The 20,854-nt window shown below is 45.6% G+C and overlaps 3 protein-coding genes across 9 annotated transcripts in view; 2 read left to right on the top strand and 1 right to left on the bottom strand.

Moving 5' to 3' along the window:
- Positions 1 to 3,458, top strand: part of ASAP2 (ArfGAP with SH3 domain, ankyrin repeat and PH domain 2) — a 156,782-nt gene extending 153,324 nt beyond the window's left edge. For all 4 annotated transcript variants that reach the window (XM_022554178.2, XM_022554185.2, XM_022554181.2 and 1 more), the window contains one exon: positions 999 to 3,458. In XM_022554178.2, coding sequence (XP_022409886.1) covers positions 999 to 1,073 — 75 coding nt within the window. In that variant the 3' untranslated portion in view covers positions 1,074 to 3,458. The remainder of the gene's footprint in view (positions 1 to 998) is intronic.
- Positions 3,459 to 16,370, bottom strand: ITGB1BP1 (integrin subunit beta 1 binding protein 1). 3 transcript variants are annotated; one of them, XM_022554187.2, is made up of 7 exons: positions 16,251 to 16,370; positions 11,478 to 11,582; positions 8,996 to 9,074; positions 7,565 to 7,701; positions 5,328 to 5,420; positions 4,617 to 4,766; positions 3,459 to 4,131 (listed from the first exon to the last, which is right to left on the bottom strand). In XM_022554187.2, the coding sequence occupies exons 2-7, from the start codon at positions 11,547 to 11,549 to the stop codon at positions 4,060 to 4,062; spliced, it is 603 nt and encodes a 200-aa protein (XP_022409895.1). In that variant the 5' UTR covers positions 11,550 to 11,582; positions 16,251 to 16,370; the 3' UTR covers positions 3,459 to 4,059. The 3 variants fall into 3 exon arrangements, with proteins under 3 accessions (XP_022409895.1, XP_089779596.1, XP_089779597.1); XM_089923470.1 differs by having other exon boundaries at positions 11,478 to 12,617; positions 16,251 to 16,345; XM_089923471.1 differs by lacking the exon at positions 16,251 to 16,370 and adding an exon at positions 12,507 to 16,092.
- CPSF3 (cleavage and polyadenylation specific factor 3) overlaps positions 15,624 to 20,854 on the top strand; it is a 43,958-nt gene continuing 38,727 nt past the window's right edge. The window contains exon 1 of one of the 2 annotated variants that reach the window (XM_089923468.1): positions 15,624 to 16,643. In XM_089923468.1, the coding sequence (XP_089779594.1) occupies positions 16,594 to 16,643 (50 nt within the window). In that variant the 5' untranslated portion in view covers positions 15,624 to 16,593. The remainder of the gene's footprint in view (positions 16,644 to 20,854) is intronic. The other variant, XM_022554141.3, reaches the window with a different exon arrangement.

The following is a 20,854-nucleotide window of genomic DNA, read 5'->3' as shown; positions in this document are numbered from 1 at the left end:
GCCAGGCACCCTCCTGGGTGAGCTGTGTGTTCTCTCTCCAGGGCCTTTGTGAACCAACTCGGGGCCTGGCACCGCCTCTGGCATGGCTGGTTCAGGGGTCTTCTTGTGGCCTCTCCCCTCGAGGGGTTCAAGTGCCTGTGGGTCCAGAGCCCCTTCCTCCGTCAGCCTTGCTCCACGCAGCGCAGTCGACGCCATGGGCAGCAGAGGGGGCGGCAGTTCCTGGTGCCCCTCGGTGCCCATCCAGGGCTCTGCCCGCCCGCTGCCCACATGGCCCTGAGACAGGTCTGGCCTTCACACTTGTGTACAACCCACCACAAGGATGGGGCTCCAGCCTGACACCAGGCTTAGGCATCTGGAAAACACCTGTTCATTTCAAAAACTGTGGCAAAATCAGAAAGCTATAAAGAAAGTAAATGCTGTCTATAATCTCAGGGTATCCCCCTCACACACACAAAAATAATAATTTAAATTTTGGTGATTTTGTTTTAGATGTTTATTTAACTACTTAATTTACATCGTTGAGATCAGACCTGAGGTATAATTTATATAATTTTCCCAGAGCAAAAGTAAATGGATTTACTGAAGTCTTAAATGCTTTGACTACATTTGGGCCAACTCACATTTGCCACTCTCTGTGACTTGGCAGCGCACAGACTTCTGACATTGTTTCTTCATCCATTTAAAAAAAAAAACAAAAAGGGAGGTCGGGGTGGTGGTCTGATCTGTGCTGCCTGCCCCCCCGAGACCACCAGGCCCACGGTGGGGCGTGTGTGCAGACACCAACTCCCCGCGGAGAGAAGTCCCTGCGGGTAGTAGGCCGGCACTATTTGAGACGGGAGCGAAAGGAAAAACAGTTTAGATGTTGTACCCAAGTAATTCTTTCCCAGAAGAGATTCTTCCAAACACATCTTTTTTTTTCCCCTCCAAATGCTGTAATGCCCTTCAAAGTTTCCAACATTTGGAATTTGTGTAACAACATAACCTTTTATTCATTTCAGATCGGCCACATCGACGGAGATCCCAGTCGCAAAGGAGCATTTCCTGTGTCATTTGTGCACTTTATTGCTGACTAAATTGCTACTGAACAAAAACACTTCTTTTTAAAGTTATGTCTTGTCTCATTATTGGTACCAAAACTCTTGCCAGATAACCTGTTTCATGAATTGTACGGTAGCCCACTTTCTCTAAGGCCACTGTTCTGCTTTAAAAACTCAAAGGCAATTTATATACATCAATGAATTGTTTTTATAATTCGTGTTTTTCATGAAACATTGCTACACTTTTATTAGGAACAACTGAATTCCCAAAAGGTGAACTGAAAAGTTATTTTAACTAAATAATGAAGATTCTGAATCTACAGCATTAGTTGAACCTAAAAATGTTTTGAGTGTGGGAAAGAAATTCGTCCTGTTTTTCTTGGCCCACTTCTGGGGTTGGTGACCTTCAGCACAATTATTCTTTTTAGGAAGCCAGGAAATTGTTGCTTTCAAAGTCCATAGCCAGCCCGCACTTTCTGCTAAAATGCTTCAGTTCACCTTTAAAGACTTTTATTTCTTTAAAGATACCTTTAAAGATTTCCTTTGAAATCCACCCAATGTTTATTGGAAATGTATACATAAGCGTTGTACTTTCCAGCCCTGGTGTGTGAGGTTGCAACTATCAGTGTATCCTGCATGTGTGTGTAACCTGTTGTGAACAAGCCTACTTGACCCGACTATAGATGGTTTATTATGGCATATGTCACAGCAGTTAATTCAGTTCCAGATTATATTAACTGCATTTCCTGAATCTGGTTAAAAACTAAGGTTGATGGACTGCGAAACAGTTCTTTAAAGTAGTTTCTACGCTTTAGGTGTTCGGGATTTGCCTTCCTGAGCCTCCCGCGTCACACAGCTAGAGTACCGTGGTGCAGACCGACCCCCCCCCCCCCGCCGCCATATTACCACAAGACTTGCTGTTTCCTATCGAGTGTACCACTGCCTTCCCTTTCTAGCCCAAGAGAATGTCCACTCAGTTTAGTGTCTTGTATTTATATAATATACCAACAGGAATGGTAGTTACACTGTCTTGAAATTTAATCTGTCCACTTGTTTGTAATCAAGAGCATATCAGAAACCTGTAGGTCCCAGGTAATAAAATACTCTCAAACATCCCGGTTTTACTGTTGAAGTCCATCGTATCATTCTTAAGCTACTGGGGGTGGAGGGATTAGGTTGTATATGATAAAATCAAAAATTCATTAGTTTAATGAACTTTACTGTCATACCTCTATTTGGTAATTGTGTAAGACTCATGGTAGGTATATTGGAAATTCTGGCACTCTTTGAGAATAAACAGGCATATTATGACCACTTAGATTTCTACCCAAAGTGAAGGAGCAAATTTAAGAAGAGGCTTGGAAAGCAAGGAGACGGACGATGCTGTTAGTGTGTTTGTTATGATGGTACATTTGATTGAAGCAGCCTGTCTTTATTATGCAAGACTCTTGTAAGTATAGAGCTTTTTTTTTTTTAAATTGCATTGTATTTTTTCATTGTTATTATAAAGGGAGACAGAATAAACTGGAATGTTTTATGATGTTGTATGGCAATCTGCCTTTCAGACTTCTGGGAAAAAATGTGTTAGATCTGTAATTAAAGTCTTTTTTAAAAGCACTACATCTGTTTTCACTAATGGTTAATTTCTGGTTTTGAACCCTTCATTTAGTTAATTCTCTCATAGGTTTAAGAAAGTAAACAGATGTTTTGCACAGTGCACTTCCTATGTATATTTTAATACAACACTCCCACATCTGTATCTTATAATCAGCCTTTTGACTACTTGGTGCGAGCAGTATACGGAATTAAAGTTGATTCGTATCAGCATTTGAACACCAGCCCCAAACTGATACATCAGGTTCACTGGTACATCAATATCTAGGAAATATTTTTGCAATCTACAATTTGGTGGTGCTGTTGTGCAGTAATTAATACTACTCTTGCCAGAGGAGAAATTATATTGACTTCCCTACTAATATCCTTTCCTAGTTATTTGCTCTTTGCAAATTAAAAAAAAAAAAAGCAACTGAGAGAAAGGAAAACACTGTAGATAATCTATTTATATTTAAAGTTTACATGTCATGAACTTAGCTGCAGGATTCTGGCATTTGGCATGCCATTCTCCATCAGATCTGACTTCTAGGGATGGCGACTCAGAAATCTGTCCACAGACTAATGGTTACTGTGTGATCTGTGAAGGGGTGGGCGGGTACCACGGTCCACAGGGTGGATACTGTCTGAGATGTATGATATTCAGTTCATTCACTTGATTACTTCGGTCTAGTTGCAGCGCAACTGTATATACTGTATAACCTAAATCAGTTCTTATTTTCATTGTCCTAATTAGAGCATGTTTAATAAGTTTACTCTTCTTGTTAGCTAGTCCTTTGACTGGAAAAAAATAAAATACTTTTAAATGGACATGGTGTTTTTCATGTTTTTAATCTTTAGTAAAGTACTATGTATAAAAACAGTCCTTTAAAAAATACACTAGCCTCCTGAACGTGAGATTCTTGACGGTGTGTGACTGTGGCGTGAGCAGCAACCTCTGAAGGTCTGACTACTCTCATTACTTACTGCGGTTTACCAGCATGTCATCCTGACAGCACACTTTTAAAGTTTTCCTCTGTGGCTTGAGTTGGCAGTGTCACCTGCCGGTGCTGCAGGATACACGGCCTTGGTCATCCTCGGAAAGTTCTCCACGTTCATTCATCACCGAGGGCACTTCTGCGACACGTAAAGGTTATTAAGCTTATTTGTGTTTAAAAGCGACAAATGACGTTGCTTTTTTAGTCCCAGTAGGTAGGTGACTTCACTGAGCGTTAACTCACTGTTAAATAAGACACATTTTAATAGAAAAACAAACGACTGGTATTTTATATATTGCGTTTCTTCAGAAAATCCAGAGCCAAGGATCGCTCGTGTTTCCAAAATAGTTCACCACCACTGCAGAGTGAAAACAGAACTATTGGGAAAACAGCTGAACTTGCACGTGAAGCCTGCCTCCCCTTGATTGCAGAATTCAGGGTTTCTCAGATGTCAACACAGAGTCAAATGCAGTGGATAAAACTTTGCAGATTGCTTGTGCTTGTTCCTACGTTAAGTGAAAAGATACAGTAAGAGTTCATAAATCGCTTCCCGAAGTAAACGTGACCCTCCTAACGCCTCTCCTAAACCTACACGTCACCAGTTTTGGAAAGCCCCGGACACGGCCTGCCTGGGTCACCGTGTTCCTCTGCCCCTCAGGAAGTGCACGCGGTAACACAGGACCCCGTGGCCTTTGGGAGGGACCCTCACGAGTCAGAACAAGGTATGGAAAGGCGTGGCTCTGCCCTGGAGGACACACCGCTTTCCCTCACCAGCTTTACATCTGCTGGCCTAACAAACAGCCTGCAGGAGGTCTGGCCCGGCTGACCTGGGGTCTGATTGATATACTCATTTCTCCTGTTATGCCAGGTGTTTGCTAGGCACATGGCAGAGAGCATCTCTTCAGCCTTTGAAGAGACTAAACAGTCTCTGGTTTTGCCACTTTGTTTGATGAATTATTAGACTAATAACCAAGGAGACTGAAAACCTCACCAGGCTGTGGCACTGGTAAACCCACAGGTTGTATTCTTCGTTGCTCGCATCTGTGGTCTTCAGAGCCAATAAGCTTTTTCCTGCCCCCAGACCATCATCATAACACACCATCCGGATGATTAAATATAGAGCATGCCGATGCAAAACATCCTGCAGAAGTCAGAGAGAAGAAAGAGCGTGCTATTTTACATGTTTCTCCATTCTTACGATGCATTTTCCTGTGCAGAATTTATCACGAGGTTTTAAACTGAGCATATCCATCCATGGATCGGGCAGAAAGTAGTTTCACAGATTTTTCACCCAAAGGGACATTCTAGGATGCTCAGTTATGGGCCAATTTGCCTTTAGGATCATACCCTCCTACTTAAGTTCTAGGAAGATGGAGTGAGATGATCTAAGTTCACGATCCCGTCCTCTATGCCCAGCTTCCAAGCTGATGCCTGCTCTGAATTGGCATGGAGTCCTAAGCTGAAAATGCATTAGGGGACCAGCCGGGGGAGGGAAGGGGATTGGCTTGGGCCCTACACACACACAAGCAAAAGCCCCTGTTCATTTACCCTAGGAAATTGGTCACTTTTAAGACCAGGTGCCAGAAGTGTTTACAAACCAACCACTCTGCAAACAGAAGCAGACCTAACTACAAGAGGGCCCTTCCCGGCCTGAACTCCCCAACACCTAAAACACATTTTCCCCCTTAATTAAATTACTTACATACTGATCTGACGTGGATACTTTTATGCCATACTTGGAAACTCCCATAATAAATTCTTCCTCCAGAGGAACAAAAGGCAACTTTCCATCTTGCTTTAAAGTAAAAATAAATTACATAATATACATTTTAAAAAATTATGTTTCATTCCTAATTCTGATTGGTCAATTTTAGCATCTGGCCATCATAAACCCAAACCCTTTAAAGAATGTGGGGCATACAACAGCCCAGCAGGAATTTCTTTCCAAAGAGGCAGAAGAAATATCCCCCCGACCTGTTTTACAGTCTGCAAATTTGACCAAAACTCAGATCCATGTACCCCATGCTTACTGTTAACCCCAGTTACAAACTGATACTCCTCACAGATCCCAGCGAGGCTTAAATAAATACTTACATTAGAAACATTAGAAAAATGAAGGCCCTTTACTCAAAGTTTATACTCATGTCAGCACATTAAGTGACAGGTAACATGCAGCAAGAGCCATTCTTCTCAGCTGCTTTACATCTTAGCCGGGTGTTGGGTATGTCTGGTATTCCCAGTGCCCCAGGGCTTTGGACAAGTAAACGCTGCTTGAAGAATGGTTACTCAGCTCTCAAAAATATCAGTCAGTATTTTGAGCTATTCAGAACAAGTAAAACAGCACATGATGCCTGATGGTTTCCCTAGCAGATGGTCCAGTTTTATCTGTTAAGTAGCCTAACTTGCCTTCTCTAAAACAAATATGATGTTGCTGGCAGTCAGTAGATATTCCATACGGTCAGTGTTTCTGTGGAACCATTTGCCTGCACTAAAGAGATCATGGTAAACGAGCCATGTCCACCTACCTTAATTCTTGGGTCCTCACATGCAAGAGTAAACTCTTGCCAATCATTTCTCACAGCAGGTTAAATCAATTCCAAGAATCAACAGATGGGCTAATAGCAATGCTATCGTCAATAATGGAATTCTAATAAGCCCCATTTCTACAGTGATGTGAGAAATTGAGCAGTCATTGTCAGAATGAAAAGCCTAGTGTACTTTTGGGAGAAAACATTATTAGCAATCTTTCAGTAGAATACTTTACTTAGATTAGTTGTTGCTTGCACGTTGGAATGACTTTATATTTCAAACTAAAGGCTGGGATAATTGTGTTTGCCCAGACTACCAACAGTTGTCTGTTAAATGGCAGATTAGATCAGCTGATTTCCCCTGAGACACCAGAGACTTCCTTCACTTTCATGAGGATATGAAACAGTATATTTAAGGATCCCATCTCCATGAGTTAAGAGACTATATACTCTTAATAGTAACCAGCACGCTATAAATTGATAAGGGACTCTTTCCATTGCAGTAATATCCCGTTGTTAATGAACACAAAGACAAGCAATTCCATCTTCTAGAAACTTGGGAAGCAAGTTACTAACTGTTGACAGTATTAAGTCTTCTGGCTCATCCACTCCCAACTCTGGCAAGGGTACGGACCTTACAATACTTTAGGCACAAACCTGACACCTTGATTTGTCTTAATTTTCACACTAAATTTTCCTTCGTGATGATTTATTTTTTTATCTTCTTGACCAGGATATATTTTTGAAACTTACCTCAGTTCTTGTTGGAAACAGGGTATGAATAAATAGATATGGTAGGTCAACACCACTATGAATTAGATTATTCAAAGAGCTGAACCTAGTTCAACGGTGATACAGTAAGACTTGCCAGACTTTTAGAGATAAGCTTGTGGTGTGTACCCAGCCACTGTACTTGGCTCCCCATTTTTTTATTATTATTTTTTTTTGTGGTGCGCGGGCCTCTCACTGTTGTGGCCTCTCCCGTTGCAAAGCACAGGCTCTGGACGCGCAGGCTCAGCGGCCATGGCTCATGGGCCCAGCCGCTCCGCGGCATGTGGGATCTTCCCGGACCGGGGCACAAACCCGTGTCCCCTGCATCGGCAGGTGGACTCTCAACCACTGTGCCACCAGGGAAGCCCTCGGCTCCCCATTTAAACAAGGGGACTTTTTCAGTCAGCCCCAGAAAAAGTGAAAAGCACTGTGTGAAGGAAGGGACTGTGTCCCTGTGCTCCTCTTCGACTCGGTATCCAAGGTGCCCTGTACCTCCTCTGACCCCAGCGCTCAGTAACAACTAACAGTGATAAAAGCGCGGCTTCAGGAGGAGCAGTGAGGAGACCTGGAAGAGTGCTATCTTTCTCCAAAGCCAATGAGTTCACTCTGGAATCTGAGAAAATTGAACTTTTTTTTTTACCTGGGCGACATCTATATAATTTATCAGGTCTAGTGGCCCTTCGAGACTTTTTCCCTCGGAGAGTTTCAGTTTCTCAATGGCACCAACGTATTTTATTCGAAATTCTGCACAGGTGTCTGAATTACTGTTGCTTTGTCCTAAAGGTGAAAAGAAAAATTGTAAGAGTAAGACTTTAGAAGAAATGGCTGCATTACAGGGTATCCTCAACCTCTCCCCGGGCAGGAAACAGAGAGTGTCATCAGAAGTTAACCTTTCATAAAAATTTAAAAATTTTAAATGCAAACTTTTTGATGTCATGGGAAAGAATTAAAAATTTCACTAACCTTTTCCTCAGTGACTCACAATGTACTAAATATATAAAAATCTCAAAAGGAATAAATTATTACTACGCTTCATTTCTTCTTCAAAAAGAAGAAAACTAAATTGTCAATTTGACAATGATTGAGTACCTTTGTAATGCATATGACATTTAATTATTTTTTGGTTTCTTCTCCCTTTTTACCTGTCACTTTTAGATTCCTTTCCTGATTCAGGAAACCTGATCTACCTCTCCCATTCAGTCAGAAAAGACCAGAAATTTTTTTTTTCAATGTAGATGGAATAATGCCAGACAGGAAGTCCCTCACAAAACAGATGGTAATAGGTGAAGAACCGTGTGTGCCGTAAAATCCAGCCAGTACAAAAGTACCACAAAGGATTTTACAACATCTGCAATAGTAAAGGAATACCCTGCGGTCACTTTTAGATTATGTTTATGTAATAAAAAGATGCCCACATTTTTAATGTTTTAAAGCATCTGGAAGTAAAGACAATAGACCTTATGCTACTATATTCCCTTTTACATCTTCTCTCCCACTCCTACCACCTTTTATGGATAGAATCGCCTATAATCCCGAAAGGAAAAGGGGAAGGTTTTTATACAAGAAAATGAATGTAGTAGGTTTCCAATTAGACACCCGCTAGCACGTGGGTCAAAAACCACCTTTTGATTTCTGAAGAGCTGCTCCTTTTGGGGGGCTGCATAAATGTTTTCAAGGGCCTGTGACACATGCTCCCCTCGTTACCACATGCTCCTGATGTTAACTTTTTTTACTCAGCAGGACGTTGTCTTACCCCCCACGAAGAATGTAATTCCAAAATAATTCACAGTCGGCCAGCCCATTTCTTACAAAGCTATTTTGACACTTCTAAACTGTCACCATGAAGTTTTCCACAAGTTTTTGCTCCACAACCATTAAGAGCAGTTTCCTCCAAGGCAGCGTCTTTCACCACCCACCCGCCACCCCAACCCGCGTTCCACCAGATCTTGGACCATTTCTGGCAGAGCAGAGGAAGAAAACCCCAAATACTCAAGGACTCCTTGTGCTACTCTGGCAAAACTGCACAAGCTGTCAGTTAGCAGCCTTCGCCAAAATGATCCGCCCTCCGTACCTGAGCTCTTGGTGGAATCCGTATCGAGGCTCGCCACCGTGCTGGATCGAGAGAGCCCCCCAAGGCTGGAGTCTACAGACTGAGAAATAACAAACCAACAGAAAAACTGTAAACGCAATTAGAAGCACTATCTTCTCTCAAGTTCTCTACCAAACGTTCAAATGACTTATTACAGGTGAATTAACACATATAAAATCAGGTCAACTATTCAGGTAGATCGACTGGGACAGATTTTTCTAAAGACAAATTCCTTAGCAAACTTCCAAAAAAGAAGACAGTCCCAACTGCTCTTGCCATCACACAGTATTGGATAAACGTGAGGTCAACACTCCCAGTTTAAATCAGAGCCACTACCTGTATCTCCTTATAAGATACCTGATATTTATGTCATATGTGAAAACCTACACCTTGCTTTTGTAATATTTCCAAAGAACCCCAAAAGAACCCTGTGCAGAAAGCAGGCAGGGAGTTAATATTATCCTGTTTAGTAAATGAGCGGAGAGACACAGACAGGTGAAGTGATTTACCCAAGGTTACATCTAGTAAATACCCTAGATCTCTAATCTACGTCTCCTAATTCTCTCCCCAGCATCTGCAATGACTCCAACTACTACCTGGCCTACAACAGGTAAACACAGGCCGACTGGTGGACCAGAGCATAACTGCAATGTGAATTACAAAGAAAAACCAACAAATCTGTTAAGCAAAATTTAATGAATCATACATGTTAGTATAGTTTGTTCTACAGCATCATACTCTCATTTTTTAGAAATAACAGTAAAAACTTCTGATTAAACAAATCACTTATTGGGAATTCTCTGGCGGTCCAGTGGTTTGAACTTGGCACTTTCACTGGCGGGGCCCAGATTCAATCCCTGGTCGGGGTACTAAGATCCCGCAAGCTGCGCAGCTCGGCCAAAAAAGAAAAAAATCACTTTTTTATACTTCAAATCAAAATTAAATTTTAAAAGTACACTCGAAATTTTAGATGTTTAAGAAGTGAATCAAGGTGAATGCAAAAATGTATCAAGCCTTACTTCTTCCCTTTCTTAATAACGGCACTTCTTGGAATATAAACTAAGAGCAGAGCTGTATGCACACAGAAGTTCCACATCAATGTGTGTGGTTCTGACACATCGGAAAAAAACCTAAATATTCAAAGGGTGACGGAAGGGGAGTTGGAATTAAGATGCCGTTACAAAGTCAGGCTGGCTTCTGGGAAGCATGTAACAGAGTGAGGTTCTGTGCTTCAAATTACCCCTCCGCACGGGAAAAGCAAATAGGTTGTCAGAACCTAAGAGCCCTCAGAACAGGAAGGGAGAAACTGGCCTATTTTTCTGAGGTTCCGAATCATAATGGCAGAAGCTTACATCATCCTGGAACACAAATCTGAGTCACAGCACCCTGCTTAGGAACCGCACGAGGCTCGCCATCACTTCGGGGTAAGACCTCCCTCCGGGCCCGCGGCCCTCCTGCACCTCTCTGGCCCTGCCTCCGCCACCTGCCCGGGGCAGCAGGTCCTTCAGGAATCAGAAACCGCGCTCTGGTCCTACTCTGCGAGCCGCAGGTCAGTACGTCTCCCTTTATCCACTTTCTGATCTAGAAAACAGGAAGCTGGGCCTGATTCCCAGGCTGAGGTCCTCACACTTAGGTAACAGCAGGGTGGGTCTCAGCTAGCTTCAGGAGTTCTGAAACCTGACAGGAAAACGGTCGATTTTCCCATTTAAGACTGCACAGGACTGCTAAAAGGTCAGGTTTTGGTGCTTTTGGCTACGTGCTGACAGCTCAGTGACAACACCGCTGCTCTTGCCTGCTGGAAACTCCCGAAGGGCAGTGGTGCGTGTGTCCGTCCCTGGGCGTGGCCGTCGTCACCCAGGGTGCTGCCCACAGGCTGGTGAGAGGCGCCCCGGAGGCGGGCACCCGTGCGTGTGAGCCGAGGGCTCCTCTCCTGCCTCACCCAGTCCTGGCACTGGGCACCGAGAGCTCACAAGGGTGGAAAATGACTTAAAAAGGCTCTCTAGTCCTAGTCTAGCGGACCCAGTGGACCAGGACTTGGGACTCGAAGGGTCCCGCACACTCACACCAGGGCATTTGCCTCACTATGCAACTAACTCACCGTGACTAAACAGAATTATAATTTGCACACACACCTCAAGCCCTAGAATTCAAGACATCCAGCTCCCCGAGTGCCTGCAATTCCTGTCATATAAACAATTTAAAAATCAGCGTTTCAAAGAGACCATCTGGAAGTCCCGATCCCTCTAGGTTAGCGGAGTTAAGAACTCCAGAAAATCTACCAAAACAAAATAAAATTAAATCAAGCGCACAATGCGTGTCGAGTGCAAAAAAATGAATGTGAAAAACCTCTAGTTTGAAGAACATCAGCAGGTCTGCCGGGGTTAGTACCCTTCACGCAGCATCGGTTAGAAGAAACAAAATTCTCACCACTTAACGACTGCGGCCTCCACGCCATCACCCCTACCTTACTCTTGGTACTGATTTCACTACTCTGGGAGCTGCTACTGCTGTGTCGCTTCTTCCCTTTCCGAAACATCTTCCACCATAGCTTGATCCAGAGGCACGCCCCCTGGAAGAACAAGGGTTGGTTAGATACATGGAGAAAAGCAACTTTAAATCCCTTTACACGTAATAGGAATAAAAATAAATAAAAGCCATCAATTCCTCCCAGTTCCACGGCATATTCCTTTTACTTGAAACATAAGTATTTTCCGTTGACCACAAAATGTGGGTATTATTCTTTTTCATTCTTATTCTCTTTTTGAATCACAGGATTCTAACCCAATAAACCAAAAAGGTAGGAACCTTCTTGGCATCTCTGGAGGTGTGAAAAGCACTGTTCAGAAGTAACATCTAGTTCTCAATATATTCAAGTGCCTGCCTTCTCTTTAACCAAGTCAAGACGTTAGTAAAATATGTGACATATCAGTTTATCAACCACGTCACTGTCTCCAGTTCCTGTTCTGTGAATGGCAGGGCTAAGAACTGAAGGCGCTGACACATCTCGGAAATGTGCATTTTTCTTAAAGTCTCCAACTATCTTTAAGTAAAGGCTGACATGAAAACCTTGCCAGGTGCTACCTCTCATCTCGTTCCAGTAAGGCCAGGGAAGGAGGTGACCTTAAGTTTCCCAGAGTCAGGCTTATGTATCTCTTTTTTAAAATTTTCGATTTCTCCTTGCACATTTCATAGGAGCACATATATTATACTTGGAAAATTACGAACTAGCCTGCATAATGTTTCATAGTTCAAGTACTTCCAAACACACTGTCTCAATTTATCCTCACAGCAACCTGGTGACACAGATGTTCTCTGAGGGTCTCTGCTGGAGCTCTAGGTCCCCCATCAGGGGGCTTACAGAAGACAGGTTAGAATCTGCATTCTGTAGACAAGGGAACTGTGACCCATCTTTCAGGAGGATTTATGAATACAAGAACCTAACAAATGTTTCCTAAAGGTTGGTTCTACAGAGGGAACAAGGGAACCTGCTCACTACAGAATCGAACACTATCTTATCGTCTTCAAACGTTCAACAGACAGCAGTCTGCACAGATAGCTTCCTTTCATTCCGACATGGTCAATTCTTGTCAGAAAAACAAGGGACCTGATGAAGGAAAAGAATGAGTAAATCACGGGGTGGTCAATGCATGCCCCTCTCCAACACACAGTTTCTGCCATTGAATCTGGAGGGCCACCCCCGCTAAATCCACTCACTAGCATCTGACCTTAGGCCACTGACCCAAAACTTCACTTGAGCCCAAGCTTTTTAATCAGCCCCATCAGCCAACTTATTTCTATATTTCCGCTTCATTTGTGGAGTAACGAGAACATGTGATTCATTCATTCGTTCCTGAGTAGCCAGTGAGCACCTACCAGGTGCTGGAGATGCACCAGTGAATAAGACAGAAAAAGCCCCTGACCTCAGGGAGCTCATTTTTAGAGGGAGTAGACAGACCAACAGGAAAACCAAATATAAAACACATTATTTGGAAACAATAATTGCTACGAGGGGAACTAAAGCAACTTAAGGAGATAGTGATCAAAGGAAGGGGGGACGATTTTAGACAGAAAAAGATGTTCTGAGGAAGTGAGAGTTAAGCCCTGAGGGAAGTGGGGGGCAGCCGTGAACGTGGAGGAGAAGCTCCGAGAGTGGACGTCCTCTGACGCACAGACCGGTGAGAGGCCAATATGACTAAGAATAGGAGGAGGAGGGAGAGTGACAGGAGGGAAAGAGCCACGGGAGACCTTGCAGGCCACAGCGAAAGCTGGGGTTTTGTTCTGGGTTTCACAGGAAGACTCAGAGGGTTTTAAAAAAGCAGTCAGGTGATATGATCAGATTTCTGTTTTAGAAAGATGACTGGCTGCTGGGTAGGGAACTAGTTGCACAGGACAAGAGTAAAAAGAGGGGGCCTGCTTAGAAGGCTTCCGTGGATAATTCGCTGCAAACGAGAGCCCTGCCATCACAGGATACTCCTCAGTTAGAAGGAGAAGCGAGAGCGCCTTATTCCACGGTCTGCACAGAGCTGGGCTAACCTGGCAGCACAAAATACCGCAACTGATGGGCTAGAGGGCCAGTGTATAGCATATTTAAGCACATTACATTTTAAGTATATATAGGTACTATATGTATATATATATATATATATATATAAATAACAATTTTAAATATGATTTTTTAAAATTTGATAGTATTGTTATGAAATCCTGAAGCATCTCTTCAAACCCCTGGAATACTAGAACGATTCGAAAATCACTACTTAATAAGGGCTTTGCAACTCCTTAAGACTTTCTTTCCATCATCAATCTAGGAGCTGAAGGGGAAATGCATTTATGAAAACCTTTGATATCTGCCACTATTTTGATGCATGTTCTTAATTAAGCAAGTCATTCTTGTCTCTAAATTATTCGTGCATAAAAATGAGACTGAAGATACTGTCACTTGGATGTTCCACAGACTCATCAAAGGCCAAAAGGCCTAAAGCAGAGCCCATCCTCTTCCCCTCCACAGCTGCCCCTCTCCTCTCCCTTTCAATAAATTCCATTATTTCTGGTAGAAACCAGGAAATCACCGACTCCTCTCTGTCCTCCAGCCCTCACATCCAGCCAAGTCCAAGATGCACTGATCATACCGCCTGAAGAGTTCCCTCATCCATGTCTCTAAACAGGGCCTGCATCATCCTAGACTATGGCTATACAGAAACACTTTTTCATTATGTGATGAAAGCAATGGACCCTTAACCCATAAAAATGCACAAAGTCTGGAATACAACGTAAGGAATTCACAAGCCATCAGGAGATATTTCAAGGGTGAGGGACCTTGTCCTGAGACAGACTGGGACCTGGGACCCTTTGCTGCAGTGATTGCAAGTGGACAAACGTCTTCTCGAGTAACAGATACAAAGAAACTATAAAGGAACTAAAAATAACTGCGTGCATGCACGTGCAGTTGGGGCAAATTCTGGACAACAAAACACAAAAAGACCAAAAAAACCCCAACTACCACTTCTGAAGAGCAGAGAGCCAAAGCAGGGTCCTGCGCGTGCCCCCCTGCGCTCAACACCGCCAGGGGGTGGGCGAAACACCTCAGCCGCCCCTCCGCCCGACCCCTGGACACACCCCTACCCTCACCCCATGTAAGGAACGAGCTTGCCCGCCTCCCACCGCTCTGGCCCCTTTTGGCGGGGAGGAGCGAGCAAGGGAACCTGTTACTTGTTTTCGCTCCCCTCCTGCAGCTGCAGGAGCCCCAGTCAAGCCCTGCCTGAATTTCTGGACTGGCTTCTTATCCATTTCTACTGATGGGGAAGGCCAAGAACCCTGGTCGGTATCAGTCCCAGCTGGACTCCTTGCCGCTTCAATTCTGTCATCAAGCTCCAGCTGAAATGATTTCTTTAAAACTCAAGTCAGATGCCATTTAACCTGCTTCAAATCTTTTGTTGCCTCCTCAAAGTTAGAGACTGAAGTCAGGCTCTTTGCCAGCACACGCAAGGTCCTCCATGACCGGGCTCGTGTGGACCCCTAGCCTCATCGTCCACAACCAGTTTCACACTCAATTAATCTGTAAGGAATGCAGGCAAACTGGCTTGCGGTTCTCAGCATGCACTCAGCTCCCTGTTTCCACACTTTGCTCCTGCCATTCCCTCTGCTTAGAATGCTCTTCCACCTTCTATTTATTTGGCTAACCAGTCACCTTCCAAGACTCAGTTCAGGCTTCTCTTCTAGAAAGCCTCAGGTTGGGCTACGGGGTGGGTCTTCCACAGCTTGAGTTTATACCCTGATCTCAGCATTAGTTAGCTACTGTCTACTTGTAACTATCTCACTCAGAACTGTGAGCTCATCAAAGACCAGGGCTAGGTCAGCTCCGTATATCCGACGCCTGCTACAGCCTGGCAGAGGCCATGCTTAATGAACCGGAGAACCTTCTTGTGAGATAACATCCAGATGACAACTCCCACGTCCTGAGCACCTACCATCTGCCACCCAGTGCCAGGTGATGTTTTATACACTCACATACACACACACCCTTATGTCATCTGTGTATACCTCTGACCCTCTCCACTGACCAGCAAGGTTGCAGTATTACAGCCCCTTTCCAATGAGGCAGCCAAAGTGCAAAGTTGATGAAGCAGCTTGCCCAAGGCCACCAGGCTGGTAATGCATGGGGCCAAATTTGGAACCTTGGTAGAGTTGGCTCCAAAGCTCTTTCCAAGACCCCGCCCAGCTCCTGTCGGGAGCGCCTGCCACGTGCCGGTGACAGTAAACAAAACAGACGCAACCCCGGACCCGCGCTGCGGGGAAACAGCCACGACGCGTGGAGGAACCAACAGGATCCCGCACAAAAAGTGAACGCTCTCCATCGCCCCTCAAATCAGAGCCTGACATGAGGAACGTGGGGAGCAGCCCCGCGGATGCTCTCACTCCATCTCCCTTCCGACCGGACCCAGACACACGCCACATGCCACACCCATCGTCACCGGAGCTGCAGTCCCACCCCAGACAGGAATCGGCACCGAGGCACTGCCTCCTCCCGCAGGCCCGGGCCCGCTCCTCGGCTCCCGCCGCCGGCCCCGCGCCGCCTCGGGCCTGGGTCCCCCACCCAGGGAAGGCGGGTCCCGGTGGAGACCGTGGCCCCCGCGGCCCCACCCATCCGCCCCGCCGCAGGCCTCCCCACCGGAGCCGCCCTCGGGACCCGCGTTCCCGGCCAGGCTCAGCCCAAGCGCGGCGAGGGCCGGGCTCTCACCTCAACGCCGACTGCGGTCGGGGTCAGACACCCACAGCCTAGGCAGCCCGAGCCGCGGCAGCCACTCCGTGTCAAAAATCAGCGCCCGCTTTTCGAGGCCAGTGGCCCCGCCCGCCGGGCCCCGCCTCCGAAGCCTCGCGCAGGCGCAGCCCTGACCCCGCCCCCGGTGCCCGGACCGACCTTGCTCTACGACCGGAAGTTAGAGGGAGGAGCCTAGGGTGGCTGACGCCCGGGCGCCGGAAGTTGTGCTCTCGGCGGACGGCGACCGTCCCCCTGGGTTCCCTGTGGCTGCTCTTCCGATTTAGAAAGCCTCCCGCAACCTGTTCCTCGTCCCCGTTTGCAGATGTCTGCGATTCCCGCAGAAGAGAGTGACCAGCTGCTGATCCGACCCCTGTAAGGGACCGGCGAGAGGGAATGAAGCCACGGGTTGTGAGGCGAGGAGGGTACCTGGGTGGTTGGGCTCTTCAGTCGGCCGCAGCCGGCGCGCCTCTGCAGTCGGCCCTTGGTCCCTTGGTCCGCAGTTGCGGGCCAGGCCTCCGGATGCAGGGCTTTGGAGAACTGTGGATAGGAAGGGGCCTGCTCGGTTTCATGGGATTTTGCTTTTTCCAAGGGAGGAGAGTATGTGGAGTTGGGGGGCGGGGAAAGAAGGTCTGTGGGGCCGCTGGGCGCTTTCTTGCTCGCCAAAGAGTGGCAAGCTCTGAGGGAACCGGTGACGCCGAGCGTGGCAGGATGAGAGGAGGACCTGGATAAGGCTGTGGCAGTGCGAGGAAGAGCTAACCTGTTACCTCCAGAACTTGGTATTTGCCAAGATGGGAAAGGAAGTAAATTAGGGACTCGCTGTGAGCTCCATTCAGAGCTCCAACTCTGGGAGAATAAGGAGGGAAGAAAAAGCCGAGGTGTTAAGGACAAAATCTCAGCCCCTGACTGACCAGGAGAGGGCTGGCCTTTCACTGGAAATGGCCTTCTGTCAGAGAAGCACCTTACAGATCTGGAATGCTGCTTAGAAAGGGAAATATAAATGTGGAGGAACTTATTCTGTAAGTGAGCAGCTAGAATCCACAAACATGCTCACTGTTAGAAATGAGTCAGCACCACATGAACACGTGCCTTTTTCAAAAGGCAGAAATATTTCCTTTACATGTTCATTTAGTAAGGACTCCTTGAGCACCTACTGGGGACGTGCCCCAAGTTTGCCGCTGCTCAGTTCACACCTGCCCTCTCTTCCTGTGCTCAGCAAACACTGAGCAAGTGTCAAGGCCACACTGGGCACTAGGGATACAAATAAGACGGAGGGCTGAGTTAACTGAATTCACCCTTTTGGAGGGAGCTACAGCGCCGCATGAAAAGTACCGGAAAGATAGTTTGGAGGAATAGCAGACCATCACTTTGGAGTCAGACCTGAAGTCCTATCTGTACACTATCGATTGCTAGGACAGCAACCTCACTGAACCCATTTCCTCATGTGGAAATAGTATAGCAGTACTTAACTGTGCAGAGTAAAGCTCACGGTAGGTGCTCAGTCAATGGTGACTACTGTAAGAGTACAGATAGGCATTGCACTAAGGCCGTGAGAGTGCAAAAGGGATTTCCAGCAGAGATGAGAATGCCACCTCATGCATCCTGGAAATTATGATACGAGCTGAGGCCTAAAGAATGAGTAGGAATTAAAGACAGCTGAAGTGTGGGCAAGGATGCTCCAGGCCGAGGAAGTGGCACGTGTGAAAATGAGAGGGCTCTGTTTGTGGCCAGTCTCCCCGTGGCTGTGGCTAGAAGATTAGCAGATGAGATGGTAGAGGCTGTCAGGGTCCAGCTTATGAAGGACATTGTGTAAGGATTTGGGGTCTTTATCACCAGTTATAGAAAGCCAAGGAAGGATCTTAAGCAAGGATGGGATGTGATGGAAATTATGTTTTAGGAAGATCGAAGATGCTCCTGGCAGCAGTGTAGCAAATGAATAAAAGGGTGGAACAAGGGACTTCCCTGGCGGTCCAGCGGTTAAGACTCCAAGCTTCCACGGCAGGGGACACAGGCTCCAACCCTGGTTGGAGGAGCTATGATCCCGCATGCCGCGTGATACGGCCAAAAAAAAAAAAAAATTGGATTAAGTGGAGAGAATCCAGTGGGATGAATTGAAATAAACCAAGTGATGAAGCAGTGAGAGCTTGGAATGAGTGAAATGAGCAGCAATGGATTGGACAGAGAGAGGTTTAAGACAGTAAAGAAGTGAAATCTTCAGAACTTTGTAACCGATCAGATGTATTGTAAGGGGCCGTTGTTGGGGGAAAGGCAGTGTAGAGAGGACTGTTAGGATGACACGGACTCCTAGGTACGACAGCTGGTAAGTGGTTGTGTTGTTCACTCCAGGAGTACAGGAGATGGGGCAGGTCTGGAGTAAATTTGGGAGTTTTATTGTTTTATAACAGCCTTATTGAGGTTGAATTCACATCAGCACACTCATTTAAAGTTACAGTTCAATGGGTTTTAATATATACAGAGTTTTACAACTATCACCACTGTCTAATTCCAGAACATTTTCTTCATTCCGAAAAGAAGCCCTTATATATCCATTTACCTCCAACTTCCCCAGCCCTAGGCCACTACTAATCTACTTTCCATTTCTACAGATTATCTTCTTTTGGACATTTCATATAAATGGGTTACAATATGTAACCTTTTGTTACTGGCTTCTTTCACTTAGCATAATGTTTCCAAAGTTCATAATTTGGGAGTTTTTACTCATTCAATAGGTATTTCTTTAATTCTTTTTCTTTTTTTTTTTCCCGGCCGCGCTGCGGCTTGTGGGATCTTAGTTCTCCGACCAGAGATTGCACCCATGCCCTCAGTAGTGAAAGCACAGAGTCCTAACCACTGGACCACGAGGGAATTCCCACAGTAGGTATTTCTTGAGGTTTACTGCGTGTCAGGCAGTGTAGCTAGCTATACATCAGTGAATGAAATAGACAACGTCTCTGCTGTTATGGAACTCTCATTTTAATAGTTAGAAAAGCCATAAAGAAGTAGATACAATAACTTCATGTAGTTTTAAGTGTCATTATAGAATGTTGTGAAAGGCAGATGAGGGGGTGACATTTGAACTGAGACCCAAATGATACACAGGAGCCAATTATGTCAATATCTGAGGAGAGCATTCCAGAAAGAAAGAAGAGCAAGGGCAAGGGACCTGAGGTGTAAACTTGTTTGGCATGTTTGAATATAAGGTGCCTGTGGATGTCCCGGGAGAGATACCAATGCCAGGTGACTGACTGTTAGAGGTCTGGAATTCAGGAGGACAATCTGGCTACAGATACAAATTTGGAAGTCCTCAGCATGTTAAAAATGTGACAATGAAGATCAGGAAGACTGAGAAGACGACCAAGGAGAGAACCCTTGGAATAACAGCATTTGACGGATGGGCAGAGGCAGCGGAGCAAAGGAAACTAAGGCGGAAAACCAGTAGGACAGGATGAAAGCGTGAAGTCAGTGAAACCAAGCTTGGAGAGGGACGGAGCAGGAGGGATGACATGCTGCCGGGAGAACAGTGAGATAAGAACTGAAAGGGGCTGTCTGCACTTAGCAACAAAGAGCTGTTCTGCAGGGAGAGTTTCAGAAGAACGGTTGGTAGAAAGCCAGATGGCAGTGAGTTGACTGAGTGGAGGTGAGGAAATAGAGGCAGAGAGTGTGCGCAGCTTTTAGGAAGCGGCAGGGAGACTCAAGGAGATTAGAATTAAGGGATTTTCATTTGGGGTTGAGCGCGACTGTGGCATGTTTAAATGCGGTTGGTGAGGGAAAAGCCAATGATGTAGCAGGCAGGGGTCAGTTCCTCAGAAGGAGAGAGTGTGCAGAGTGTAGAACCATGGTGAAATGATTAGCCTTAGAGAGAGAGGTCTGTTCTCTGTTGCAGGAGAAATGGAAGGAGAGGAAGATGCGGGTGGGTTGGTAAGTTAAGGAAATTGACAGCTGAACTGCACAATTTTTTGATGCAGAGAAAGCCGTGCCTCGAGTGAAGAGTTAGGATAGAGGGTTGGAAAATTTAGGAACGGGGAGAAAGGTTGAAATAGTTACCACACTACCTGTAAGAGAAAACTGAGCTAGGGACACTTAAGGAGCACAGAGGGCCAATTAAAGTGGAAGGCCAGGAATTCACAGTAGCACTGTGGTGGTCTGATTTTCTTTGTCCTGCTCTGGAGTAGGATCTCAGTTTGAGGATGCATCCACCTCATGTCTGTCTCCTAGTAGCCTATGCGTTCCTTGAGCTCAGCGTCTTGGTATTAGGCCTTTCCATATTCTAGGCACTTAATACAGTGCTTGGCAAATAGAAGCTGCCAGTGGTTAGGACTCTGTGCTTCCACTGCCGTGACCCCGGGTTCGATCCCTGGTCAGGGAACTAAGATCCTGAAAGCCTCACAGTGCAGCCACACACACAAAAAAAAACCTGCTTGATCTTGAATGAGTGGGTGAATCATGAGCTAGAATGGTTGGGGAGAGGCAGTCAGAGAAGGGGAGGGATTGGAAAAGCAGGCGAAGTTTAACTTAAAGTCTTACGGGAATTGGAAAGCAAGGCTGTTTCATTAATTTAAGAAGAAAGGAAATTAATTTGAAATACT

Source organism: Delphinapterus leucas, chromosome 13, assembly GCF_059928025.1.
Source record: "Delphinapterus leucas isolate spDelLeu-1000000601 "Yukka" chromosome 13, BTC_Dleu_Yukka2, whole genome shotgun sequence".
NCBI lineage: Eukaryota > Metazoa > Chordata > Mammalia > Artiodactyla > Monodontidae > Delphinapterus > Delphinapterus leucas.
The sequence above is the reverse complement of the archived record's forward strand: the minus strand, read 5'-3'. Positions and strand labels throughout refer to the sequence as shown.